Source organism: Accipiter gentilis, chromosome 1, assembly GCF_929443795.1.
Source record: "Accipiter gentilis chromosome 1, bAccGen1.1, whole genome shotgun sequence".
In the NCBI taxonomy this organism is placed as follows: Eukaryota; Metazoa; Chordata; class Aves; order Accipitriformes; family Accipitridae; genus Astur; species Astur gentilis.
The window spans coordinates 53664954-53677607 of record NC_064880.1 but is presented as its reverse complement, the minus strand read 5'-3'; the positions used below and the strand labels follow the sequence as shown (position 1 = coordinate 53677607).

Genomic DNA, 12654 nt, shown 5'->3' with positions numbered 1-12654 from the left:
CTACAGGGAAAACTGAGCGTTTGCCCTGGCATTTCCCTCTCTTGCTCTGCAGTGATGGCAGGATTCTTGCTTTGCCTTGCAAGCCCAGAGAGTACCAGGCATGTCTTACTTACGTGACTGCATACTGCGCAAACGACAAGTACTCCACCAGAACATCCAGGCCTTTGTTTTCTTCATTCAGGAACTCCCTGACCCATCTGTTAGAAAAATCATTAGACATCACAGTGTTTCATGGGCTTTGTGCAGTTACTGGAATTCTTGTCAGAAAGAACTAGAGACAGATCCATTGCAGGAAAGGCAGCACTCCTGAGCAAAACTTTGCTTTCTCACTCAGGAAAAGAGGACTTTTTAAAAATGCCCTTTATTATGTAGAGGACTTTAAAACAGTCCTTTAGAGGACTTTACAAATGTATCGAAACAAGCTTTTTTGCAGCACTATGATGGGAAAGACATTCCAAAAAAAAAAAAAAAAAGGCATAAAAATCCCTATGCACACTCTGCATTGCTCAGAAACTAGATGTTTCCTCTTCTAAGTACTGAGCTCCCGAGTCGGTAAGTGCCTTTCCCACCATAGCAGCGTTGCTGCAAGAGGGCCACGGGTGCGCTGGGGAGCTCAGCTGCCGTTCGGCTTCGCTCCAAACCCAGGCTCATCTCCTCTCTGGCACGCACTGCTGCACAAACCGCTGAGCAGTGGTTACAGCCGCCTTCTAACGCATGAGTTGCAGGGATGTGGTTTACTTTTTATCACATCCTGATCTCTAGCAGTCTTTAAAAGCACATAGAGCAGCAAAAGAGTAATCTGACATCCTGGACGTACATTTAACAGTAATTTTCCCTTCTCTTTTTAAAAGGTGTTAACCTGTTACTGTGAATTTTGGCCCCTGAGAGTTATGCAAAATAATCTGCAATTCAGAAATGTCTATTATCTTCCAAAACTTTCAAAAACTCAAGAATGCCAAATAAAGCTTGAAAATCTATCCATCTGGGGGCAAACCCAGGCGAGCGAGGACCCTCAGCACAGTCCCAGCTCAGCTCTCCTCTGGACTGCAACCGGAGCAGCCAAAACCCCACCAGGAGTGGGTTAGGTGCCACTGGAATGAGTGGGGAGCCAGGGAGGGAACTGGGGGGCTCCAGGCTCATCTGCCTCCAGGGCCTCGCAGCTATGGATCCCCTGCTCTCAGCAGAGTGGGAACTCATTACCTCTGAGTTATTCTAGTCTTCAGGCTTGAAACCTTTTGCTGTCTACCTGCTAAAATAAACAACTCTGTATTTTTATAAAACATATTTTGAAACACATCTTTCAGCCAAGTGAACCAAATAAATAAACATTGGCCTTGTCAGTCTCTTTTGTTTATCTGGTGCACCATAGTGGTTCCTTCTGCACATCCATGAGCCATCATGAATCTGCAAAATGTCACGCTTCAGATGCCCTAAGTCTCTGATGGGGAATCCTCTGTGTTGGAAAATGAGGGTAAACATAGTAGGAGCCAGAGAAGGGGTGTGGGAGAAGTTTGTGATGGTGCAGCTTGTGGGAAGGACCACCACTGCCATGCACACCGTCCATGCATGCCAGGTTTTTTCCTCAAAATAAGAGCAGCACCCTGTAAAATTGATGTAATTGAGCTGGACACAGTGTGTGATCATGACACAAAACGTTGAAGAAACCTTCCTGGCTGATGTACCAGTGCTGAACTGGCTTCTGGTTCCAACACCCAAAGCAGAGAGGTAAGACCAGTGGAAATGCGGATGGGAATGGCACGTTCGATAAAAAACTAAGTCTCTGGCGATTCTTTTACTTTTGCTATTTGAAAGGAATTTTCTGCTTTGTGGAAGTAAAATCCTGGTAACACTACGCACAGCCAGCCTTCATGAACTGCAGCATGTTAAAGCTATAAAACAGCATGGGGTTTTTTTATACATACATTTATAGCTGCAATACAATTACTATTCTAGACACAAACATGCTCACTCCTGCTCTGATTGACTTAAGGTGAGCAGAAGTTGACTGCAATCTTTTTGCAGCCTTCACAGAGATGTGGATGAACCCCATCATGAAAGGATTAAAGCTGAATTATTCTCCTGAGATGCCCAGCTATCTCTTAACTGAGCCCTTCAGGCTTTAACAATCAATCAAGTGGTATCACTACTTGACATGCAAAGAGATATTTTCTCAAAGACATCCATCAGTAGATGTAAAAAAAAAAAACCAAAAAAACCCCCCTCCCAAAACCCCCAACAAACCACCTTAGACCAGAGGCCATCAAAAACTCTTACCCGATGTGATTTGTTCTTAAAGAAATTTCCAGTTCTCGGAGTACTTGAGTAGACTCTTGGACTCGTCTTCTGAATTTCTGTAATTGAATGAGCAGGCAAAAAAAACAATTAGATTCATGTGATGCTATTAGAAATATCAGCATCTCACGCAGCGCAGACTGAATAAATAAAACATTAAGGTAAACTGAGAACCCCTCTAAATCCTGAGGAATGCAACGACGATAGTCCAGCAGTCAACAAAAACACACAGAAAAGTAACTTCTGTTCCCATGCACATTTTCAAGTTTCCAGGATTAAGAAAATTAAAAGCCTGTAGATAAATAAACATTTCTTTACAATACAAGCTTTGTTTTAGTATCAAACTCTCCATTTAGGACTACAGTGTTTGGCTTCATTCTCAGCCTAGTGCTTTAATCTCGCTTTTGCGACTTTACACCCACACCAAAAAACCTGCTATGATTTCTGTGTAATTACCAAAGCCGTGGATGCAAGCCAATAATGAAACACACATGTGCTGCCATATGCATGCTTTAATAATTTGTGCATGCTAAACTGTATCTGCAAAATTAGATGCTGGGAAAAGGCCATAAAATGGCAAAAGTGAAACACTGCAGCAGAAAGGAGATGAGGTTTCACGTCCTCTCCATCTTGGAGGAGAAAGGGCACCCTGGCAAAACCTCACTGGGACGCAGCGAGAGCCCCACTTCACTCCACAGCTCAAAGTGGGCACCGGTCACGGCTGAAGACCTCTAAATGCACACCGACCCATGTCCTCTCCTCTCCACAGCTCCTCCCCATCCTCTGCAAAACCAGTTTGCAGCAGGGCTACCTTCAGTGTGCAGACAGAGCGAGCCAGCGATGCCTCCTTCTCTCCCAGCCGGAGAAAGACTGTGGTCCTCTCTCCTGCCTGGTGCTCCCTACCCATGGAAATGTACTGAAACAGCTGGATAAATTATTCTAGAGCAGTTGTTTCGGTAAATTCTCATTTGTGAACAAGGTAAATGAGAGCAGAAGTGGATGGACAACGACAATCACCTTGGAACTGCAGTACTTAACAACCAACCTGGTCGCCAGTTATCACACACAGACTTGACGTGTTTGGAAAGGGCTTATAAATGCTTAGGACGCAAGCAATGCTGCTGCAAGTAGGACTATGCTCTGAATACTAGGGAAAAAAGGGTTTGTTCTCAGTGCACCACAATAAAATCAAGGGGACTACTTGGCAGTTAATAATTCTCATGAGTTCACTTACTGAGGTGAAGATGAGGAAAAGATAGGATTTACCTGGCCTCGCTGACCTATGCGAAAATTATCAGCTGCCTTTTTCACCAGGGTTTTATCACGTGCTAGTTAGCGCCACTGGCTCACTTGAGGTAGGACTAAATACCACCTCAGAAAGCCGCTGGCAGACTGAGAAAGATGTCTCACTGTAAAGTCCTAGGAGACACAAGGCACTACTAATTTTTACTTTGAAATAGCTAGTTGAGATCAGACATACAGGTTCTCTGGACCTCAGTTAATTAGCTGAGAGTACAAAGACACAGTGCCTTCTCTCCCAAGAGAGTTTACACATTGTAACCGCAAGCAGTGTAAAACCTTACTCCTCTACAAGTAAAGGTAAAAAACTGATACAGCAAGAGGCAGACAGGAGACTGGGGTGGGAGGGCACGGCAGAAATAGGCAGGAGCATCATCCCCCACCCCAGCGAGGCCAAGCTGCTCTTTGCAACCACAGCAGAGACCAATCAGCCAGCTCTGTGCTTTACTGGGCTCCAGGAACCACCAAACTGCAATCTCTTTAAAAAACGTGTAATTTCAACACTTTCATTTTCCTGTTTCAAAACTCAGCTCGGATGAAAAGCGATTGTTTTCCTGGGAAGAGCCATTATGACCCCCATTACAAGCTGAAACACACATTTTGCAGCAGCGTTTGGAGCCACCTTCTCTGGGCCACGCTGGGGATCATCAGCAAAAAAGCTGACACCACCTCAATTACAGCAATAATCCTGGTAAGACGAGCTCTCCTCACAATATCACGCGTTCGTCCAGAAGCCCATTTGTAAATCTTTCCGCCTCGCAGCCCAGGCTGAGGAAAGGCTGCTGGTAATACAGAATAACGCAACAAAAGAGAGGAACTCAATGGAGTTATTTTTAGGCTCCTTCGGTTTTGTCATTTGTCATGGGACTCGTATAGTGGTATTAGGATAAGAAAGGCTTCAATGTGTGCCCATGGAGTAACCACAGAGCAAAGCCAAACACCAAACGAATTTCAAAAACCCTTCAGGAGAAAAACACAAAGACCCCTGTTCACCATTTTTTTAAAAAAAATTATAATCGGCTACAGGCAAATTTAAAGGTTTCCTACTAAATGGTTTCCTACTCCTTGTCAGAGCCTCTAACAAGAGAAGCACTGTCAGAAGACATCACTGCAGCCTTGAAAACACGAGCTAGCAACGGTGTGCTGGAAGCACAGAGCACCCAGTGTTTGCCCCTCGCCTTTTGCAGGGACGGAGGTGCACCTCCGCTGCGGCTGGAGCCGGCCCCGGCCTGGAAGCCCTGTGTCAGGATACGTATTTTACCGCAGGGCACCAACCTCAGCTAATTGTACGGCAACACAAAGCAGCGATTGTTGAGGACAAGGCAGAGCCAGTCAATGGCAGGATCTGCTATGCTCTCGCTGCCTTTTTTTTGCTTGTTTTGGTTTTTTTTTTTTTAAGGCTATTATAACTATCAACACAGGATACAAGCTGATATCCAAAGTGGTTAAATACCAAAGGTTCAGCGACGGTCTTCTAACTGGGATGTAGGTTTACTGTTATTCTAAAGTTCTGGAAGCTATTACTAAGTCCATCGGAGCGGTGCAGAAATATCAGAACCAGCCACAAATACATCCTGGTACAGAAGCCACATTCAGGGATGCATGACTTTCACGTGAAAGGCCAAGTGAAGTGCCTGAGTCTTTCATGAGTGATTTTCAAACCGTTTTGTACAAAATAATATGCAGAAGGATGGATGAGGCTCTGCCATGTAAATACACCCCAGGATACGCCTTTACTGCACAACCCTGAAACCTCCAGATGAGACTGCAAGCAAAGGGTGAACTGTGCCAGCTGTACTGAACTTCTGTCATGGAAATGCCCAGAGAAAATGACTCAAACTTCAACATCCCCTTCACACAGGTGAGAAAAGTGCCATCCGACAGAGGTTTTATTCACCACCTGCACTGCCCACATGAAAAGTCAGACCTAGAGTACAGCTCAGTGATAATTTGTCAGACCAACTATTGAAGCTGAAGTTATTAAAACAAGTGGTTTCATGTATCAGATGGTCCTTTTCTCTGCAACATCTGTTCTCCTTTCTGAGCTGCGAAAACTGCAGCGGCCTTCCATTTCTCTTTGCTTCTCTCTGCAGTTTGTTACCTCTCCAAGACTCTTCTCAGAGACTTTTCTGGGGCCTTTTACACAAAGGCAGGAAGGAACCCGGACCCTGGGACCATCCTCGCCGAGGAACGAGGGACAGGCGAGAGGAAACAGGACGCTCCTCACCTTCCTGGTTACAGCCGGGTCCAGATAGCCCTTCAACTTCTGGATGTATGTATGTGGAGGATTCTTCACTTGAAATCTTTCCTGCAAAGGATACAAGAATAAACATCAGCCATTTTATAACATCTTCTATATTTACTTACTACACATATAAAATGCATGCACACACATATATATTTAAACAGTACATATTTATAATATAGTTTTATATGTACATACCTTATCTTCATCAGTATATAATCTATCCATGCAAATAGAATACATTTGCATGTATCTTGATATTCTGAAATTTGATATTTATATAGGATGCATAAAAACATAACTTAGATATTCAATGACAATTTTGAATTTTAGTTACACAAACACACACATCTGAAATAACAGGGTTTCTGCTAGTCAGGAGTACTGAGAGGCAAGAGAAGCACTAGAAGAGCAGACATGTGTCCGTGTTTGATTGAAAGGCATCACCTCAAAAGCCCAAGACACCTTTTTTATCACTTGGAACAAGCCTAAAAACACACCGCATAGTCTAGTCATGGGAGAAGTCTCATCACTTCATTGTTCCGATTCCAGAAAAATGAATGCAAGAGTGGTGCGTTAGCAATAAGCAAGTAATATTTTAATTCCATGATATTAAATCCGATTGCCTTTGTAAGCAGCCTACCAGGTCCCAGCCCAACCCTTCCCACAGGTTCCCATTTACAGGGACGGGCACTGGACTGGCGAGGAGGCAGTGCCACACGGGCACAGGCAAAGCCGCCCTGCCACCAGCACAAAGTGATCACCCACTATTTCGGCCACGGTGAGTTCAGCTCGTCCGTGGTGGGGCCCCACAGGCGAGCAACGACCAGCACCAGCTCTCGGTCTTTGTTTCCATTACAAAGCACGCACAAGGTTGGCCACCTCTCCTGGCAGTAATGATGCAAACTTCGTTAACCAGCCCTACCCAGCCACCGCACAGGAGGGCTTGTTTCTTCTACGTAAATACACCCAACCACAGCAGCATCCCACTTCCTACATCAACTCAGACACCAACACACTCATCGTGCCTCAGGATCGGCTCCCTGCACCATCTTCCGCCAGCACTGCTTGCATGGGGACGGCACTGGTGGTTGAGCTCATCCCAGCCACCCACGGCTCCCAGCAATTCGGAGGGTTTCCTTCTGCACCTATGTCACACGAGGGCAGGGCTGAGAGATCTCCAGCGCGGTGGGAAGCAAGTCACCAAGTGCGACCAAGGCCACCGTTCCACTTACCAGGGAAAAATTATGGACCAGACGCCCATCCCTGTCCCACTGGGAAAGCCTGGGAACCACCACGTGCCTCGCTCTCCTCCCCGCTACAGCTGGAGCCTTACCAACCTCAGGACACAGAGGAAGACAGGTTCCTGTGATCGTGGGCTTGACCCACGTAAAACCTCTCATTACCCACGCCTGCTTTCCTGCTTTCTGTCGTACACCACCAGCGTGCCTGATCTCCCTTCCCCATCTCACTCACCTGCTGCTAGTCCAGTGCCAAGAAATTCCTACCTGCCTTTGAGACTTGTTTCTCACCGAAGGCTCCCCAATGCCTAACCTTACGGGGGGACACCTGATCTGCAATCCAGCATCAGCCATGTTCAGAACAGAATTAAAGATTCTGATGAGGAATACAAGGTCTACAAGATTTGTGTTCTGAGAGCTGCTTGATTTTTGCTTGCTTTTTTACCAGTCGCACGGCCAGCTTGAAATTTATCCTATAAAGCTGCTGTGAAACACGAGTTGTTCTGCAAGGAGTATGCTGTGTCCAAACCTGTTAAGAGCATTACCAACAGTTCTGATACTATTTGTATCTTGGAAGAATTTTAAACTATTCTGCCCTTTCCCTTGAGGAAAGATCTCATAACAATTTCCTCCTGAAATTTTGCATTTTATAACTGATATCTGAAACCTCCCTTTATTAGGTCAGGATGCAATTTTGACTACATTATCTGAATGTTATTTCATAATGAATAGGACACTGCTGCCCAGTTACCAGAACGTACTGTCTGAACACCAAAAGTTGTTCCTGTTATTATCTTGCCGCTTGCTGTAAAAAAAGTAATTCATCATGGTCAGCAGGAAAAAATGAACTAAAAAGTCTGCCCTATGGTCCATCAGCCCCGGGCAAGAGCTGTCGAAGACAGAGAGCGGACATTTCTTTCCTCTTTTACAACCGTGGGGTTTTTTCCGTGCACCTTCACACGTACGGGCCAAACACAGTTCTGGAATTGGCATCTCCTTTTTATCTAAAGAACAGTTCAGAAAATGCAAAGTTCTTTGTTGCCAGCTCCTCTCTGGCCAAAATGATGCCAATGGTGTCTGTCGTGCTCCATCCTGCCCCAGCACCATCCCCACCACCACGGCTTCCTCTCAGCTTGGAGCCAGTCTCATTCCAGCTGGCCCCCACGGGTCAGACAGTCCCTTTCATACCCTTCTAGTTAAATCTGCTCCTAACTGGAACTGCTACCAGTGCGTTGGGATAGAGAGATGCAAGAGACAGATGCATGGAGTTACAGCCAGGTTTTGGAACGACGTGCCAGGGTTCCATCACGCAGCTCCATCAGCACAAGCGGAAATCATCTGCCACATCCCGGGAGGTGCCCAATGGTCCGCCCTAGCATCCAACTCTCCAGAAAACAGGAGCAGGAACACCCACAGATGTTCACAGGAAATAGAAAAATTAAACAACAAAAAATAAAAGCACGTGAAGTAAATCAGACAAAAGAATAAGATGTCAATATTCAAAGTAGTCTAACTGCTTGATTCGTTTTTGCACTTTTTGCAAGACACTGTTAGGCCAGTTTCTCAGTCAGACTTACAGCCCCCTCAGGATACTGTGGCTTTACAGCGGGCATAAATATAAGTTATTTAGAAGCAATTTCCATCCATTAACCCATTTTAAAACTTCTTCACACTGGCAGACAGACAAAAAAAAGCACTTTGCTGTAAATGAGAATCTGGCCCATTGTAGACTACTAAGAGTTAACAGAGATAGCTGGACCTTGGAGACCACCACCATTTCTCACTTTCCTCCTCAACAGTTTTATATTAGGTCCAGAGACATTATAGCATTTGAATAACCATGTCCTTCTCTACAAAAAACCACAAAGGTAGAAGTGTTTTCGCTGTGCCACTTGATAACCACGTCCAAATATTATTCTTTGCATCTGCAAGTGATGGAGCAAAGTGGTGGAGCACCAAGCCAGAGTTCCACTCCTGAAGAGCAGCGGGTGACGTGGGAGCACCAGCAAGCACCAGCACGGCAGGAGCCAGCTCCTCCTGAGAGCAGAGTCCCAGACTAACACGGCTCCATGTTAGCTCTCCTATTTATTCCTCCCCTTTTTGGGGGGGTTCTCTCCTGCTGACGTAGCTCTACTGTGTTTAGTCTAACCCTCCAGAGAAGCTGTTTTACTCTTATGGATTTATTTCTCTTCCTAACTAATCAACCATCATCTGCTGAAGTGACAGGAGCTTTTCCTAACTGCCATTTTTAATATCTGGAGTCTTCAAAATGAAATGCTTCAAGAGACTCAATGAGCACATTTAGTAGTCTGGGATGCAGATACTATATGTTTTTGTTTGTTTTCTTAAATCCTAGCTGTAATTATGTATTTATGTAATAATCTCAACGGCAGCTTCATTAAAAAAAGATGCTGCTCATTACTGTATAGTGGAATTATTTGGGTTGAAGGATTTTAAAGACATTATCCATGAACAGCAGATACCAGCAACGCTCTTCTCTAACTTGTGACCAAGAACCACTTGTGGTAAACATGTACGAGTCCTGGAAACGTTTTTATAGCCCCTTAAAGTGTTTTTTCTGCTTTGGAAAGCCATGAGGCATTAGCCTTTAAAATTGCCCTCTCCTGGCTACGATTACTGTCTCGGTTTATCCAGCTTTGACTGTTTTATATTAGAGGCTGATACGTTTCAAGCTACAAGAACCAGAGCTTGGTGCTGTGCACTGACGGCAGCCCGAGGCTCCCCGACGCCTCCGGGACACCCTGAACGCCTGCTTGCAGCCGTTGTCCTCCCAGAAAAACGATGCCCTGCCAGAGCTCAGATGGGGTGGGAAGGCCCAGTCTTCGTCGGAGCAGCGTGATTGCAGTCTGGTATTTCGCCTGCCATGAATGCTGTAAGCGACTGCGCAGGTTGGCCAGCCCGGCGTCCTCTCAAGGTCCTTCTGGTCCTTCTTGAGAGCATTTACTTCCCTATAGAGACAAACACGCTTCCCAGCTAATGCTGAAGCACTGCTGTGTTCACATGTAATCTGCTTGCCTTACATACCGTAAACAACGAGTTAAAAATTGTTGCTTTTTCCTGTCTGCTCCTCCTCTCCACTTTTGGCAATTCGCAATCACTCACTGGCCAAATCTGCTTTCAAAATAAGAAGTTATATGGCAAAGGGTTTAACGCTATTTGAACGAGGAGGTCAGGGATTTTTACCACACACATATAAAGTTTAAAATCCCTATTTGAGTCTCCAAATTTCACTGAGCAAAAAGCATAAGCCAGTGGGTGACATCACGACTGGGACATGGTGGCTTCCCCTCCCAGTCGCCCCAGGACTGGGCCATTCAGACACAACAAAGTTAATAAATCCCGATGAAACCTATTTTATCTCCACTACGTGACTCATACAAGCACCAACACTATCTACAGCCCTGAAAGGAGAAAGGCACAGACCAGCAATAACTCGACCCTGCCTTTGTCAGCCACCTAGAAAGCAAACTAACTTAATTTCCCGAGGATAAAAGGCCCTTTCTTACTTGAAAAATTGCTGAGGAGTGCTGCCATAAGCCAGAACAACAGACAAGAGCAGAGAAGCACATACAAGGAGCCAGTGGTACCGGACCAGAGAGCTAGTCCCCAGCACCTCCCCTTTAGGGTAATAAATGATGAGTATTCAGGGAAAAAACTTGCATGGGGGAGCACAACACCGCTCCAGAGCTTCTTTTACCAGCAAACCCCAGAATTAGCACTTTCTCTTCTGATGGATACCAAGAAAAGGGGGGTTGGGAGGGGGGGGTTTACTTCAGCAGCAAAGAGGAACTGCTGGATTTCTGCATCTCCTCCTCCATGTGATCCTACAAAGAACTCGACACATCTCTTGTTCACCCAAATCTGGAAAACCTATTAATTCCGTAACCAGGAAATTGTGGCTTTTCCAGAGATATTTTCCTTCCAAAAACATTCAGAACATTTTCTGCATTAGTGACATATGTTATTATTATTATTACCCTCGCTAACGTGTTTCATTCTTAGGATTCACATACATTAGGTAAGCACACAGTGCATCTCACTCGGTATCCAGGCTTGTCAGAAAGCCCAGCAGGCAGCCAGTAACTGCTAGGAGTGCACGAAGCCCATGGAAGGTGAACGCTGGTGGAAGGAGGTGGACAAGCAGGGCTGGAGACCAGCGTCTTCTCACTCCCGAGGCACAAACACGTCGTAAACGTGATGAATATTTCCACCACCCGTCCCGCATCCCACACAGACCTGGAGGGCAGCTCAGTTCCTCGCCCCAGCAATCCAGCCAGCCCACCAGCAGGACAGTATCTCACTTTATATGTCTTACTATGAAACGGAACGACAGCAGCCGTTCATCTCTGTGCTATTTAGGGGGCAGAGGGATCTGTTTCCACCACTATTAATTTTCTGCAAAACCACATCACCAGTGCTTCTGCAAGGGACCCAGCCAAGAGTCACAGATGCTCCCTCCGAGGCCGGAGATGCCAACCACTGCCCGGCCCCGCACCGCTGAGCCTTGGACCCCTCATGCCCCATGCACGTACCTCCGATGGCTCCATCGTTCACCGATTTTCAGTGAGCCACCTCTCTCAAGGCCAGCAAGTCAGATAAATGAAGCCACGAGCATCTTTATTGTCCAAATGCTCAGGAGTTCAATAAAACACAGGACATTCTAGCCTGTACTTTGCCCACATCAGGGGAAATTCATTGGTACACAAAACATTTTTTTTATGCAAAGCATCCCAAAACAGAACTGTAAATGGCTACTGAAGCACATGCAGAGATATGGAAAATGCTTGGTTGAATGCTGTCAAAATAATCTGCTGCAAAAGGGTTAACGGCACCATATGGCAACACGCTGCAGTGAGGTACCACTTTTCAATCACCATCTCTTCATCACGTTTCTGAGGAGAAGTTTGGTTTGGGGTTCACCTGAGATATTTGTGTCAAACAAATAGCGCAGCATTCCCGTGACACCCTGCTCCTCACTGTCCTGTCCAGAGGTCGCTGCCTGTCCCCTTCTTCATCAGCCACCCACCGAGACCCACGGGCAGCACACGGGAGGGCTGCCTGCACCCTGGACATGGCCCAGCATGCTTTTAAAGTAACTCCCAGCCCGAATCCGAAGGACACGTAGGTATTTGTCAGTACTCCCCGGTGCTCTGGACTTTAACATGGCAGGCATGGACCACTGTAGTTCTGTGCGATTACGCTCTCAACCAGTCCATAGCGCACAGTCTCACAAAAAAACACCCCAAAATAAAAATAACGTCAAGAAACTGCCTCTCCCCAGACCTGGTTCATGGAAGGGAAGGCTGCACACCATTTTCCCTTTACAGAGCTCAATGAACAGCGTCAGAGGAGGCCAGGGTGCAGAAGCGAGCCTGGCTTCAAGGGCGTGCGGGTGTGTGGCACACATTAGTGTGCACTGACTGTGTCTCCAACAGGGCCCACACCTGCACGCTTCTCAGTCCAAGTTAAAATGAACCCGAAAGCGGAACACGGCACCCCACGCGGCCCTGGTTCAGATGAAATTACCCCCGACACAGGCACGTTGGAGCCCGAGTA

The 12654-nt window shown here is 46.1% G+C and overlaps 1 protein-coding gene across 9 annotated transcripts in view; it reads right to left on the bottom strand.

Moving 5' to 3' along the window:
- Positions 1-12654, bottom strand: part of FMNL2 (formin like 2) — a 153176-nt gene that overhangs the window by 56052 nt on the left and 84470 nt on the right. For all 9 annotated transcript variants that reach the window (XM_049805942.1, XM_049805904.1, XM_049805967.1 and 6 more), the window contains exons 3-5: positions 5819-5899; positions 2275-2351; positions 114-197 (exon numbers count right to left, since the gene is read on the bottom strand). In XM_049805942.1, coding sequence (XP_049661899.1) covers positions 114-197; positions 2275-2351; positions 5819-5899 — 242 coding nt within the window. The remainder of the gene's footprint in view (positions 1-113; positions 198-2274; positions 2352-5818; positions 5900-12654) is intronic.